This window comes from Diabrotica virgifera, chromosome 2 (genome assembly GCF_917563875.1).
Source record: "Diabrotica virgifera virgifera chromosome 2, PGI_DIABVI_V3a".
Taxonomy (NCBI): domain Eukaryota; kingdom Metazoa; phylum Arthropoda; class Insecta; order Coleoptera; family Chrysomelidae; genus Diabrotica; species Diabrotica virgifera.
In genome coordinates this window covers 127753801-127771188 of record NC_065444.1, presented here as the reverse complement: position 1 = coordinate 127771188, position 17388 = coordinate 127753801, and the positions used below count along the sequence as shown (strand labels likewise).

Here is a 17388-nt window from a genome sequence, read left to right as displayed (position 1 = left end):
CGAATGGATTTGTAACAAAACAAAAGTGAAAGATGTCTCAACCCAAGTAGCAAATCTCAAATGGAAGTTCGCCGGACACACCCTACGTTCGAAGGATGAAAGATGGACTAAGACGATTATACATTGGAGACCGTGGAACCACAAACGAAAAGGGGGAAGGCCACAAATGTGGTGGACAGATGACCTGAAGAAGCACACTGGGTCAAAATGGATGCAAATTGACCAAGATAGAGAGGCATGGAAGAAGGAAGAGGAGGCCTATATCCAAGGATGGATGTTTAGGGCTGATTAGATAGATAGAGTTTAAAAAGGTAATTGTCGTAATTGAGACAATATTTAAACGGATTAGAGAAAATAAAGATATAGTAAATGAGAAAAATATGCATGTCATTTAGAGCATATAATCTAGAATTTGCATAATTAGAAACAGAAAAATACCTTCTTGAATGGCTAGAGATTATAGAAGAACTAGAAAGTCAAGTTCGTGTAACCTTCTGGCTTAGGTCTAGTGTTAGGGTTTTTTCAAGCGACCCCAACATGAATGAACAAATACGTAGCCGGGACTGAAGGCTTTACGTACTCTCCGAAGCACGGTGACGGCTCAATTAAATTAGAAATTGAAAAATTTCTTGGTGTTCGTGTCAGGAATCGGGCCCTCCTCTTGTTAAGCTGGTAACATAGCCGGTGAGCTACGGCCCTAACCCAGAAGAACTGATTATGTACGACAATGAGCCACAATAAATGCATTACAAGGTATATTGATTGATTTTAAATATACAGGTAATATTGAAAACAGACACAGGAATATTGCCAAAATTGTTCATTCAGACGTCTTTAGGAGGACATCTTCAATAAAATACACTGGAGAAAAAAGGCATTAAACGATCAACATCAGCTAACTATGAACAATGCTAAAAGTGATGCGCATATACAGAGGAGCACATATTAAGGGGAATAAGAGGATTGTAAATACCTGGAGTGTTTAAAAACAAAGCAGAATAAGCAGAATATGAAGAACAAAAAGATGACATAAGACTATTATTTTCTATCATACAAGTGCATTAGGAATCTGGTAAACAATACAAAACAAACTAACAGTAAGACAAAGAGGTAATAGAAATATTTACACCCATAAAATTTAAACAAAAAGCCTACCTATAGGATAAATGAACTAGAATTTAATAGATAAAGTTTTCGAAAAGGTGTATGAACACAAAACATAACACATGTCATTCTTGATATTAAACACAAAATTATATGTTTACATGGGGTTAAGCCATAGTGATTCATTGTAATGAAAATTTCACTTTTCATTCCGGACTTTGATTCACTCGGGAAATCGTTCTCAACAAAGAGTATTTTTTTTTAATTCTGCCAAAATGTATCTGCCAGTTGTTATTAGACTATTATGCCAAAATCTTTAACTCAGTTGTTATTAGGTCATAACCTAATAACCACTGGGATATATATTTTGGCAGAATTTTTAAAAATAATATTTTTTAAAGCCTCAAACATTACTTGGTTGAAAATGCAATTTTCATTACAATCAATAACTGTGGCTTAAAACCCCATATCAACATAGGTAATTCTTAAATATGACATGCCACCAGTTCCCGCTTAAATTTTACTTTAGCTGTCACGTTCATCGTAGTAATATTTTAATAAAAATTTATATTAACATTTATAGAAAAAAGTATCTTTTGAAAATTCTTCTTTTTAAAAAACTTTTTAAACGACTGAAAGATATTTTAGTCTTTCAAATAAGAAGCTTTCCAAAAAAATATTTTCTTTAGGTAGTAATAGATCTTTTTCGCATTATAAATTTTATTGACAAAAAGATGATTTAGGGATACTTAATAAATTTACTTAACTTATTACATTTATTTCAGAAGCTATTACTACCTAGCAATACCCTCTAACCAATTGCACCGTCACCGAAATTTCCCGATTTCGCTTACCGGCGCTAGTTCTAGATTTATTCCGTGGCTTATTGGGCGACTGAACGCCTTGCGCCCCATTGACCCCTAAATGCTGCTTGTTCGAGGGCGAATACGAGCCCCCATGAATACCGTGGGCATACGCAGTCCCGTACGTGCCTTCAAAGTTACCATTAAACATAGTGCCCCCTTCGTAATCACTACCTTCACGCTGCTTGTTGTTCGAACCCCCCATTCCGGTCGGTTTAATATCCAATGCGCATGACTGGGGGTTCTCGTGCATGAAGGCTCCCATGGCAGCTGATACGGCGCTCTGGTATTCGGGACCTCCAGCAGAGGGCGCTACGGAGTCAGGCGTGGAGTCCTTAGGTGGCGTTGGAGGAAATGAGAAGATATTGTGTGCTTGCGTGGGTACTGAACTAGGGGACTGCGATTTGTCCGGGTCACTTCCTCCAAATGGTACCCAGGGACTCGAATGAGCTAGAGGTTTGCTATCAGACAGCCAAGGATGAAGGGGTGCGTGAAAATGAGGCCTGCAGACTTGACCGGACGACATCCTGGACGCTGTAAGAAATAAAATTATCATTTAGTTAAATATAATCTACATTTAGAAATGGAATAATTAATTAAACTATTTTACCTATACTTATACATAACTAAATCAATTTAATTCTAGGAAATACATTTAAACTAGTTATCATTAAAATTATTTGGTTGTGGGTGCTTTTATTACATGTATCGCATATAAACCTAATTTTCTTAGTTGTTTAAAAAGTTGATATTGTTTTCACCCAATTTTGAATAAATGTGAAAACGTTGAATTATCCACGTCCGTCTGTCCGTACACACAACTCCTCCGTCATACCAGACATAATGACAAATGAGGTGTCAAATGGAAGCTTATAACCCAAGGATGGTACTAAAGGTAAGAAATTTGACCTAGGACTTCCGCTTTTAGAAATGTAACCAGAACTACTAGTTTAAAGTCACCGAAATAATACAAGCGATATATTATTCGACGTGCCTTATCACAACGAGAACAAATATATACTTCCGGTTTCATGACTGTCTGTCCTTCTGTCCGCGAATATAACCCCTCCGTTATTAATACAGATAGAATGATAAATAAGGTGTTGAATGAAAGCCCAAGGGTGGTATTAAAGATGATAAATTTGACCTCGGGCTTCTGCTTTTAGAGTTGCAACCGGAGATACCGTTTTAAAATCACCGAAATGGTGTACGCGATATATTATTCAACGTGCCTTAGAAAGATGAGAGCAAAAGTATACTTTTGGTTTTTACATCATTTCCGGTTAAAAAGTTCTAACCGGAAGTGTCATATTACAGTCGCAAAATATTATATGTGACATATGACATATCAATCGATATGTATTGAAAAGTCGAGCTTGAATCTTTAGTTCCGGTTTAACATGTTCGGTGCCCATCTTGAACAAGCGCCATTTGGCTGGTACCACGTATATAAAACGTTCATTTAGTAATACAGTACTACTGACACTACTTATGCGTACTACCTTTGATAAAATCTTCGTGGCGCTACGCGTGCGTCATGGGCACCGAACGTGTAACAGTTTCCGTTTAAACAGTCATGACCGAAAGTTTAGAAAAAAATGCCTCAAAATGAGTGAAATTGTATATCAATCGTCGCAAAGTTACACGAAGAGTTCAAATATCGACCCCCAGTTCTACTTTCGGTCACTTTGGGTGAAAATTTAGGACTTACGAAGTCCAATTAGGTACTTGTTTTTCTCAGTTGTTTAAAAAGTTGATATTTTTCTATTTATTCGGCAAAAGTGTACGATTAGTAAGGGTTTTATATTAAAATCTGATATGTCTATTACTGAAATGTCATCTAAATTTTCTTCTTCTTCTTTCTGCTGCGCGAAATAATTCTTCTACCGTGGAACAGCACCGATATCTTAGGGTGGGGTGGGGGGTGGGGGTAACTTCCAATAAAACACCAACCAAAAGACATAAAAAAGATAAATCCAAACTACATAAAAGACGTAAATAATAACTTTATGTACTTATTAAGTTTCCTTAATTCCTAACTAGCGTGTTTGTTTTGGTTGAATTTGTCTGTATGTGGTTTAAGTTTCATGTCAGCCACCTATATATTTTTACGTTTCAACAATTTTTTTCTTTAATTTTGGACGTTGTTGGGGGGGGGGAATTTCCCCATTTTCCCTCCCCTATCCGTCACTGGCTTAAACAGACAAAAGTTTATTCATGCTGGAAATCACATGTAAGTATTATTGCAGTTGTTTAATTCTGCCTATTATCATTCCCTTTAAGCCATAAATGTTAATTAAAAATTTACTATAATAACTGTTAAATGAAACAGTTGAGAGAATTCAATGTATTTAAATACTTCAATTCTGAGGAGTCCAATTTTCGCAAAAGCTTTTCTACCCGCATAATTTTCATCCCAGCATGCTCCAAACTTTCTACCCTATAACAATTCGACATCTGCCTATACATCCTCCGACTCTCTACCCTCTTCCTATTTGCCAATACCAACTTTTGGCTCGACACACTATGTGTAATGCCAGTGCGCGCCCTTCAAATACACAGGGACATTTAACCCCTCACCTGTCCGCCGCCATATTGAATCCAGACCACAATGGCCGCTGATCCGCCGCCGGATTATCTAGCGATCCCATCGGAGATAGACGCAGAGATTAGCGGGGATTCTAACGAACTTCCGCAGATGGTCACCAGAAAAGGGTTTTGGGATAGGGACTCTGCGTGCGTGTGAAAGTAGTAGGAAGAACACAGGAGCGGACCGGTCAACACATCATTGCGCATACATATTTATATTGATGGCCACGATGAGATTCGTTCGAGATTCATTTACATTGTGTACATTAAATTACTTACTACAGGTGTTTTATATTGGTGCGTCCTTGAATATTTTTAAACCCAGAATTGTAATATAAAAAAATTATTCTACAATATTGTTATGAATTGTTATCTATATACGGAAGGTACACACTGAAAAGATTTGTGGTTGTTGTGTTGAACCAAGTACCTACATAGATTTTTCAACCAGGAAATCCTTCGTCTTCCTGGTCCTAGTTTTCCTTCTACTTTTCCCTCTAAAATTAGTTGCAGCAGTCCATATCTCCCGCAATTCCTTAAGATGTGACCGAGTTATTCAATTTTAGTTATCCCAATTATTGTGGTTAACAGCTCGTTTTCTTTTTGTATTCTTAATAAAACATCCTGATTAGTAACGTGGTTGGTATAAGATAAAGCCACATTTCGAAAGCCTCAATTTTTTTGCAGTTGGCATCTGTGAGAGTCCACGACACAACTCCGTACAACAGAACCTATAGGAAAGATGTATTATCGTAGTAACTTGATTTTTATGGGTCCAGATCCTATAGCAGTAACCAGATTTTGCTTTCTCTATCCTATATTTGATTTCTAGAGAGTGGTTCTATCCTAATTTTCATTGACGTTCGTACCAAGGTAGGTGTATGTTTTTACTCTTTCTATTTGTTGACTGTTCACACTGATTCGTCCAAATTTTTGTTCATTGTAAGAGATCATCATAAATTTGGTATCCATATCTCTGACTTAGGTACTTCTGTGATTATATTAATTAACTCCTGGAGTGCTTCATATCTGTCAGCGAATACCACTATGTCATCGTGTATTGATACATTCTCCGTTAATTGGAATTCTTGCTTTAACATCATCTACTTCTTGAAGAATAGGTATACATATGTTGAACAGCAGTGGTGATAGGATACATCCCTGTTGGACTCCACATTTGATTTTAACATCGTGGGATTCTTCTGCTTCTGTCTGGATAGACGATGTTTGATTCCAGTAAAGATTGCTAATAATTCTTAGAAGCTATTGCTAATAATTCTTAGCTAATAATTATTTATTCCAATATTGGTTAATACCTCCATCAGCTTGTCGTACTTTACTGTATCGAACGCTTTATAATAATCAATGAAGCATGCATAAATATCGCCATTTATGTCTCTAGATCTTTGAAATACCACTTGTATTTTGAAGAGAGCCTCTTTCGTACGCGCTGATTCTTTCTGAAAACCAAACTGTGTACAGCTGATTTTTTCTTCGCACAGTTTATAAATTCTTTGATGTATAACTTTTAGAAATAATCCACGAGGAAAAAGTTTTCCTGTAGTATGGCTGTATACCATATATTACAAAAACGATAAAATCCTTTATAAAAGGTATATTTGTTAAAATCCCTAAAAAGGGCTACATCACAGAACAGAACCAGTTTTCGATGGGATGACGGATCATCATCAGTGTTTACGTGAATCTAACATGCTAACCACCAAAATAAAAAATATGTGGGTAAAAACCCTTTACAATTGATCCGTCATAGGAACACAGATGAAAAATGTGAAATTAAACATGGATATTTAAAATATCCAATGTTTTATGCTCTAGGTACCATTGAGCTCGAATTGCACTTGTTCACATCATGACTATATGGTAGCAAGTCATACCTATTATAAAGAATTTTAGAAATAACTTTAAAATATGACTATTAAGATGATAGTCCGGAAATCGCTGCAGAATACGGATTTTGTTTTCTTTGGTAAAGCAATAAACGTTGACTTCAGCCATGTTCTTGTTATTACAAAACTTGAAATAACTAGACAGAAAACAGAAAATTAGAGTAAGAAAAGTCTAAATTCTAGACAAGTCTTAGACTTAGTCTAAAACATCTAATGGTAAACAAGACATGGAAATAAATGAGACAATGGAACGAACAGCAAGCTTATTAAAAACTGTGAAAACAACAGTTTGCAAAGTGACTTTGCAAACTATAGCAGCCAGACATGGACATTGACGGTGAGACAAAAATCCAGAGTCAATACTATGGAAGTGAGGAAGTGATTCCTGAAGAAAATAGTCAACAGAAAGAGGACATAAAAAATACGAAACGAAACAATCAGACAAAACCTAAAACTAGAACCAATCAATGAAAAAATAGTAGAGGGACGACTTAGATGGTTCGGGCACCTATTTAGAATGTCGGACGAGAGAATGCAGGGGAAAAACAAAAGAGGGAGACCAAGAGTTATGTGGGTAGATGAAACCAGAAAATAAGTCGAGAAGAAAGGATTGACATTGGAAAGTGCAAGAAACCTAACACAAGATCGGAAAGCATGTAGACAACAATGCAAAACTCAACTCCACCAGCCTTACACCTAAAGATAGAAAGACTTAGGACTAAGTAAGTAAGTCTAAATTCTTTCAAGTGTATTGATTGTTTTAATCTTTCGTGAAACACAAATACGAATACCACTTTGTCAGCAAAGAACTTTCATTAAATGTTTTATATTTTAATTTGTTCATTAACCTTCTCATGGTTATATTTTCTTCAGGATATTTACGACTTTATAAGGACTCCCAAGTATTTGCTCTTCAACTCGTAAATTTGTGCATTTATTAAATACCTTCTTACAAAGTTTTAAAAGCTCGTAAAAATTAAAAGTACCATCAATATTTCAACTAAGTTGCAATCGCATATAATCTAATCTTGTCACCATCTAGCAGTGAAACTAAATGCCGATTTCGTGAAGTCGAAATATCACAAAACACGAAAACGAGTAATATCCTTCTCGTTTTTTAACTATTAACATGCATACAGCTTTATTTACAAAATGGCCGTAGTCTTGTCTAACCACGTTGCCAGTTAACTTTAATACTTTAATATTTACTTGCCCTTTACAGCAATAAAGCTTTATAATATGAATGGCATAAAATATGTATAAATCACAGATATACCTACTGCAATTCTTAGAAAATAGTTTATAGCATAATAATTTATTGTGATTGGATTCACTTGTACGTTGATTTGCTGTCTACCATTTATTTCAATATCTGGTGTTATATATGCGTCTTTTTTTATTTATCATCATGTCATTTACACTCCTAGCGGAGTGATTGCCGCCCTCTTTGTGCTCTTCCGATTCGTTTGTCGCGGTGAATCTATCCACATTAACATTTTGGTTTTACAATAATTGGTTGTGTGACTTGGCACCTTCTAAAATTTTTCTCCATTCGTTCCTGTTTTTGCTTATGGTTACCCATTCCCTGACTCCCATCTTCTTAAGGTCCTCGATTATCTGGTTCTCCCATCTAGTTTTGGGTCTTTCTCGCGGTCTGCCTTTTTTATTTATACTACTGTTACTTAATAGTGACGTTGTTAAAAACTGTAAACTATTTTTTAGTTAACAAATTTTAAAACAATTATCCTCATTATCATCAAATAGTCAGGATCGTTCCTCAACAAAAGTCTCTTCTTCTTCTTAAAGTTCCCTCTCCTATCGGAGGTTGGATATCATAATGGCTATGGTCACTTTGTTGGCTGCTGCTCTGAACAGTTGTAATGAACTACAGTTAAACCATTCTCTAAGGTTCCTCAGCCAGGAGATGCGTCTTCTTCCTATGCTTCTTCTTCCTTGGATCCATCCTTGCATAATAATTCTCAGCAACTCGTATTTTTCTCCTCTGGTAATGTGACCCAAATATTCCAGTTTTCTAGTTTTTATACTCTTCATAATTTCTAACTTCTTATTTAAACGTCGTAGCACTTCAACATTGGTAATCCTTTGAACCCACTAAATTTTCAATATTCTTCTGTAACACCACATTTAGAACGCTTCTATTCTTCTTATGTGTTGTCTCTTCAATGTCCAAGCTTCCATTCCGTATAGCAATATAGAAAATATGTAGCATCTTAGAACCCTCAATCTGAGAGGCAACTGAAGGTCTTTGTTTGTAAGCAGTGTCTTCATTTTTATAAATGCTTGCCTTGCAGTTTCATATCTGACTTTAATTTCTTTGCTTTGGTCATTTTTGTCATCGATCCAGGTTCCCAGATATACAGTTCTTCTTATGGTGCCTATCCGTTACGGATGTTGGACACTAACATGGCTATTCTGACTTTGTTGACTGCTGCCCTGAAAAGTCCGGTAGTGGTTAAGTTAAACCATTTTCGCAGGTTATGCAGCCAGGATATTCTTCTTCGTCCTGGACCTCTTTTCCCACGCATTTTACCTTGAAGTATGGTCCGAAGTAGGTCATATCGTTGTTCATTGCGCATTACATGGCCCAGGTATTCCAGTTTGCGACGTTTTATGGTTACGACTAGTTCGCGCTCTTTACCCATTCTATGTAGAACTTCTTCGTTGGTAACTCTGTCTATCCAGGAAATCCTCAAAATGCGTCTATAGCATCACATCTCAAATGCTTTGAGTCTCTTCAGTGATGCTTCAGTTAAGGTCCATGACTCCACGCCATATAAAAGAACGGAGAATACGTAGCACTTTAGTAAACGAATTTTTATTTCCAATTTTATATCGTGACTCTTAAAGATTTTTTTTCATTTTGACGAAGGCTGATCTTGCTTTCTCGATCCTTATCTTAATTTCCGTCGATTGGTCCCACTGTTCATTTAAGTTTGCACCCAAATAACAAAAGTTGGTGATTTGTGTTATAGGTTGTTGGTTAACTAGTAATTGACCAGGTGGTATCCTATTTTTGCTTATAACCATGTATTTGGTTTTTTTTTATGTTAAAATCAAGCCCAAACCTGCTACTTACTTCTGCCACCCTGGAGACAAGTGTCTGCAGACCTTCAAGACTGTCTGCAAAAATGACAGTATCAGCGTATCTTATGTTGTTCAATCGTTCTCCGTTTATAAGTATTCCCTCGTCTATGTCCGTTAGCGCTAGGTTCATAATGTGTTCTGAATATGTATTGAACAATAATGGGGACAATATACATCCCTGTCGCACACCTCTCTTTATCTTTATGTCGTCTGTTAACTGATCCCCTACTCTAACAGCTGCAGTTTGTTCGTAATAGATATTGTTTATTATACGGCGATCTCTGCTGTCTAGACCAATTGAATTTAATATTTTCATCAGTTCGTCATCTTTTATTCTATCGAACGCTTTCTGGTAATCAACAAAACACACATATATATCACAATTCACGTCTCTACATCTTTGAAAGAGAACTTGTATTGCAAAAAGTGCCTCTCGAGTACCCAATGCATCCCTAAAGCCGAATTGTGTGTTTGTCATGTGTTCTTCACACTTTTTATATATTCTTTTATGTATAATGGTAGGGGAGCAAAGTATGCTAAATGTGCAGTCACTCGAGCGCTTTGGGGACCTATTGGGTTACGATTATTAGGTCCTAAAACCAAAAAAAGTTAAGTAGAATTTTCCATTTTAGCGGGCGCTTGCTATTTTTTTATTTAATTTTCCATTTCCATTAATTGTTTTTTCCGATTATAGCGCCATCTATCCATAATTCGAAAAAAGGGTTCGAATAAAAGTTGCTTATTTTTATACAGATAATCCAAATCTGCAATAAAAAATGGGGGTTCCCATTTAAAATTTTAAAGTAACCCCCCACCCCACCCCCGTGGGGGGTCGCGTTTGGTACCATTCAATATATTTTTCAAAAATATTAAATAAGTGTATTTTGCAGTTTTTCGATGTGATGTTTATTTTGCTAAATATTGCGGAATTTGCATTTAAAATTTTAAATTTACCCCCCACCCCTCTCTGTGAGGGGTCATGTTTGGTATCTTTCGATAGATTTTTGAAAAATATTGAACGTGCAATTTTTAGTTTTTCGATCTGACGTCCATTTCGCGAAATATTCGCTTTTTTCTTGTGAAGCTTTGTGACTCACCAATTTCCTTACGCCCCGCTCAAATCGTCAGTTTTTTTAAATATACACTGTTTTACATGTACTTAACTTACCTTATCTTAATCTGACAATTTCGAGTATTTTTAAGGATAGATTTTTATTTTCGGGCCCCCCTAAACGAACTCCCCTGTGTTAAGAGCCAATATATGGCAGAGGTACATCTGCAGGGTACCACGTTTCTCCCCATATGATAATCTGACGCGCTCGAGTAACTGCAAAAATCCCCGCTTGGGCTCCCCTACCATAATTTTTAAAAAAGTTTTCAGGAGATGGCTCGTAAGGCTTATTATTCGATAATCTTCACATTTTTTGGCATTGGGTTTTTTAGGGATTGTTATAAAAGTTGATCTTAGCCACTGTTGGGGTATTTTTCCACTTTGGTATATTTAGTTATACAGTTAAGTCCGGGAATCTTTACCCGTGCGTCATCATTTAAAGCATACGAAATAAGTCGATGATAAGTCAGAAATTGAAATTTACTAAACGCAACAGCAAGTGACGTATAAAAGTCTCTACCTTTGTATTTGAACCTAACCATCAAACCATCCTTACAACATTTTTGTTTTAATAACCCAAATACATTGTAATCGCACGATAACAACTCAGAACCGTAAGGTAGATCTTTTAAGCCATACAACCAGGTAGATCTTGGACTATATGGGGTTGACCATATTCCTGCAGAAGAATGACACCAATAGTGAGCTATTCGGTACATTAATTAAAATAGATCACTATTTTAAGATATGTGAAGATTGCTTAGCATTATTGATAAGAACATATTCTTTAAAAATACAAAATCAGCATATCCTTGTAAATAGAAACATATTGGAAAAATTTCATATTGCAATTCGTAATTTTAATAAATGTGGAAGTATGCTTTTCGATGATAGGAGATTGTCACACATTTCTGCACCTTTTGATGGGTCTTCTAATAACTTATTTGTTCCTTACTCGGTTCCGAAATTATTTGTCTTTTATTACACTTACAGTATTGATCTCAGCTGGGCTTAAAAGATACTGGGTAATATACACTGTGATTTTGATACTTATGTGAATGTAGATCTTACGCATCTATTGCATATCGTCAGCTATCGACAGGCTGATCCTAGACGTTGTAACTCCTCTGCTTCTTTATTTATCTCACAGTTTAATTCCGTCTCCAGATCAATGTTTTTCAGTAGTTTTGCTATCAACTACAATTTTATATTGCAACGGATCTTTAGCGACGCCGACGTCCGACTTATAGGTATCTAGTTTTCTTCGTCAATTTGATTATGTACTGGTGCAAAATTTGGAATAACCAATAATGTTGCCTTCGATAATCATTCTCTAGTTTAGCTCTTATTGGGTGCGTTCGGACGACCATAGCGGCTGGCTGTCAGCAGAAATCGGCTGGGTGGTTGAATCCAGCCGTGATAGGGAAAGCTTAGTAAATCTCTCAGCGGCTGGCTTCCAGCGGTGACGTCTGACAGCTACTGCTGGCTCAGCTGTCCAGCCGCTGTGGTCGTCCGAACGCACCCATTATTTCGTTATCGGCTTAGCTAACTCTGATTACGTACTTGTTTTAAATCTTCTAATGCAGATTAAGGGATTAGGACTAAGATTCAAATTTAATTTATTATAACATTAAATAGCTATCCATAGAGTTATCCTCTTATCTAATCCTTCCGGAAGATATTTTCTAAAGAGTGAACTTATTTCGTTATTTAATACTGATATAACAGGTATTGTTAATCATCTTGATTCTCTTTACCCTTATCTTCATGCATGGTTGGCTTACTTTCTCTATAAGTTACTATCTTAGATCATACTAATAGCTATATCATTATGGACATGTCCTGCCTAAGCTTCTCTCCACAGGTCTTCTTTGGTTTTCCCCTCCTACACCTCAAGAAACTAACAGCTCCATAATTCTTGGTACTGCGGGTTTTCACGTTAAACATGCCCGAACCATCTTAGCATAGCTCTCATTTTGACATCAATTGGTAAAACCCATAGTCTTACCTTTGCGTATTCATTCAAATTTTTTACTTTTTTGTCTCTCCAATTATCCATCTAAGTATTATAATTCAATCGCGAGTATTCATGGTTTCTCTTTCTTTTTAATGGCCTATATAACAGTTATTACCAGATTTCTGGTAATTTTGGTAATTCGTAGTACTTAGTGCAGAGTGTAACTATTTTTTATTGTTGATAAATACTAGGCTTGATTGTAGTACACTTCGCGTCATATAAAACTGGTACACTTTTTTTTTCCCAATGTAAACCTGTGTTCAGACTGACAATTATTGTTCGTGAATCACTTCGTTGTTGCCATCACAGATAACGGAATTGCACTAAATCTAAATACAAAAAAATAACGCTTAAAATGTATATTTCGAATTGTAATACATATATTTAAATTCCATACTTGTTCACCGTAAAAGTTATTTATTTTGTATTAATTTCAAATTTAATTTTTAATTTTTCCAGTGTGCTTTATTTATTCTACACAACTTAATGCAGTTTTGTCCTACAATTTACGAGAAACCAATCACACCTCTCGATTTGACAATAAACATAATAATTTAAAGCCATGTCAAGATTTATATCTGTCATTATTTTTGAATTGAAATACTTCCATAAATTTTAATAAAACACGAATCAATGTATGGATACTTAATTGAGATGACGGAAAATTACCATTGTTTTAGTTTTTAGTCTATTAAAAAATGCGGTCTGTCGCTCAGCCCCGTTTTTACCTAGTTTGATATAATATTTTCGTTGAACTGGCAATGTCGCCCTAGAAATTAGAATGACACTTGTGACAAGATCAACTTACACAACTTGAAAAACACGATTTTCGGTTATAAGAGTTGTACCAGTTTTTTTTGACGCGAAGTGTACATGATAACAAGTGACACATTATACTTGCAGAAATAGTACCTATATGTAATTATATCAATCGACGCGTATGGAAATGTCGAGCTCGGATATTTAGTCCCGGTTAGGATGTCAATTCCGGTTAAAAAGTTATCACCGGAAGTTTGGCAAAAATTACTCAAAATTAGCTAAATCTTATATCGATCAACGTTCCAGATCCAACGTTCCAAATATTGACTTCCAGTTCTACTTCCAGTCACGATGGGTGAAAACGAAAACATAGGGCTTACAAAGATCAATTGCTTATTGTTTTAAGATGAATTCGTATTCGAAAACAGCTTCTGGAGTATAGCTATCACTGCAGATAAGAAAAAAGATCAAACTTATCATCCTTTCCATCACCTTTTATAAAGATTCATCATAATTGTAAAATATAAACCACTCTCATGACTTGGAAGTAGCTACTGAATGTAAGGCAATTAGATTGTAATTCGATGCTGTCCATCTGAAACGTATCACAAACCACTCAAATGCACTGGTAATAAATCTTATGGATAACATTTAATAAACATGAAAATATATTGGTATTCTATAAACATATAAGTACGTATATATTAATGACATAGTATCGTAAATAACATGAAGATTCCATACTATAGAAGAATATTTCACTTGAATCGCAAAAAACGGCTATTGTTTGTATTGTATATTCTAACACATCTAATAACAAAAAGAAAATATTCAAATACATACAATATTATCTATAAATTTTGTACTGGCAACACTGTATCAAAGGTTTTGTATTTATTTTCCAAAGTACACAGATCACGCCATATTATGTTGCATGCCAATCTGAAAATGCGCTTTATGATGGTGTAGTTAGCATAAACAAGAGAGAGCTTTGGTGTTTTTTAGACGTGGTGTATGATTTGAAGCACATGTTGCATACGGGGTCCGTCGAAATAACACTGCCTTGTATTCAAATTAAATCGCAGACCGTTTTATGGGCGCCGGGGGCCAATTTTTTGCCGACTATTATGTAAATTGGGGGTCATTAGATGGGTCATAAATCACCGAGTTTTAGAATCAATGTCTACAAGCGAATTCAATTTGGACTCTCTTTTAGGAAGAATTTCGAACGAAATCAGCGGTTAGATTTGCTAAGAGGGAATATCGGATAGTCGTGACCTTTGTTATTTGTGGTTTTTATTGAACTTGTTAGATATTTTAACAAAAGAATAGTCGAGTTGATAAAATCATAGAACTATTCATACTATAAATATCACAAATTAGTATAAATATCAATACGTCGTATCTAAACTAGTAATATATTAAATTTGTGATACTGTGGGCAATAAAAATAAAACTTGGTATAAACAGATAAAATATTAATATTAAATAGTTAGAAGTACCTAGTTATATTAAAAAAAATAGAAAATGCTTACGGAGAAAAGATTCAAACAACATCTGTGATTCGTAGGATGATACGATACGATATAGGATACGATATATACTTATAGGATACGATATAAGAACAAACAAAAAAAAGCAGAAGCTAAAATTAACATTTTTTATTAAGTCAAAATTTCGCGCAAATATGCGTTACTTGGATAAATATACTTGAGCAATAGAAGTAAACACATTTGACGCATTTAAGATGTGGCTATATCGGAGAATGCTTAAGATCCAGAGGACCAGCCTAATCACAAATGAGGAGGTTTTAAGAAGAATGAAGATGTATCGAGAGGTACCTACTGATCAATATTAAATTTCGAAAGTTACAATACTTCAAACACATTATGCGAAACGAATCTAGATATGCCCTCCTAAGAGCAGTCCTGCAAGGGAAAATATTAAAAGTCCAGGAAGAAGAACATTCTGGTTAAAAAACCTCAGAACCTGATTCAAGAAAACATATGTGCAGCTTTTCCGCACTACTGCAGATAAGATAAAGATTTCCATGATGATCTCCAATATTCCTCATGGATAGGCACATCAAGAAGAATCGGTGTTATAGGGTAATAAGAAGTAGGTAGAGATGCATGAAGTAGAATTAGGGTTGAATTTTGTGAACAGCCATAGCGCAGCGGCATGACAATTGGCATCATAAGCCAGAGCGCCCGGGTTCGAGCCCCGGCACAGACAATCCATTTTCATTTTTAAAAATGATACGAGCTGTTCACCGTGCCTCGGAGAGTACGTTAATCCGTCGGTCCCCCTGGGCTAGTGTGTACATCGACACTAGTTACTTGAAACAGGGTTAAAGATGTAAATGACACCGGAACCTGTCCGAAAAAATCTCCCCGGAAAAAATGCCATAGGATATTATTATTATTATTATTATTAGGGTTGGATTGATGAAGTGAAAGAAGTGAGTGATGTGTTGTGTGACAGAAAGACTCCAATGAAGCTGAAGGGAAAATTCCACAAAACAGACATAAAGCGAGCTATGATATACAGAACTGAATGTTGGGTAGTTAAAAAGAAAAAGGAACAAGGAATGCATTGGCTAAAATGAGAAGGCTAGATAGATAAATGCAGTACAAAAAAGGAAAAAATTACGAATGAGTATATTATAGAATTTTCCCTTCAGCTTCATTGGAGTCTTTCTGTCACACAACACATCACTCGCTTCCTTCCACTTCATCAATTCAACCCTAATTCTACTGCATGCATCTCCATCTACTTTTATTACTCTGTAATATGAGCCTATCCATGAGTAAAATTGGCGATCATTGGAAATCTTTATCTTATCTAGGGAAGATCTGGAGGTAGAAACTTATGGAGAAAAGTATTTAAGGAACCGACTCCGCATAGGGATAAGGGCAAAGAGAATGATGATGACTTTCACTATCACTATCTACCATATGTAATAGGAATTACCCAAAATTTTATTTAAAAATAAGTTTATGTTGACGTTTCATTTTTCAGTAACTAAGTCACTGCATCTGAAAAAATATGGATGCTAAGCAGTGATTAGAGACCAGTCAAAGAAACCAGGCGAGGCTTATGTTGTTTATAAATGCAGAATCATAAAAATAAATTGCCTGATCGTCATCATTCTTACATTACATGCATATAATATAAAACACTGACGTATGATAGAACACTAACCAAACATTTAAACTAATCAAATATGTCAACCAAAATATAAATGGTCTTCCACTGACCACAACGTTTAAAATATTAATCAAAATCTTTTGTCAACACTGTCAAAAATGCCTTCTATTTTAAAATCACTGATACCTTACAACACATACTAACATGATAATATAATGGGTATAATGGGTATAATGTTCATTTAACCAAGTTGTTTACATTCTGAAAAATGTTTTTCTTGATAAGCTATTAACGTAGCCTCTTTGTATTTGGTTAAAGATGGAAGTAGCCCCCAGATATGATCATAATGATTGAATAAATTATTTATCTAATGCCACTGAGTCATCAGAATAATGATCCTCGCGATTTCGGTAGATTATCCTGTGTACTAGGGCAACTAGGACATTGTAAAATGGAAATTACCTCATCAGAGCTCAATCTTTTTGATACCCTAGGTATCTGGGATTACTTAACATTCTCCTTAATAGGCGTGATAACCATATGGCTTATTAATATTAATAGTGTTAAGTACCTAGGATCGGTATTACAGAGTAATGGAGAAATAGATGGAGATGCATGCAGTAGAATTAGGGCTGGATGGATGAAGTGGAAAGGAGCGAGTGTTGTGTTGTGTGACAGAAAAATTCCAATGAAGCTGAAGGGAAAATTCTATAAAACAGCCATAAGACCGGCTATGATGTACGGAACTGAATGTTGGGCAGTGAAAAAGAAAGAGGAACAACG

The 17388-nt window shown here is 35.5% G+C and overlaps 1 protein-coding gene across 2 annotated transcripts in view; it reads right to left on the bottom strand.

Annotated features, from left to right (window-relative positions):
• LOC114327335 (GATA-binding factor C) overlaps positions 1–17388 on the bottom strand; it is a 361986-nt gene that overhangs the window by 278715 nt on the left and 65883 nt on the right. The window contains exon 3 of one of the 2 annotated variants that reach the window (XM_028275923.2): positions 1959–2501. In XM_028275923.2, coding sequence (XP_028131724.1) covers positions 1959–2501 — 543 coding nt within the window. The remainder of the gene's footprint in view (positions 1–1958; positions 2502–17388) is intronic. The other variant, XM_028275924.2, reaches the window with a different exon arrangement.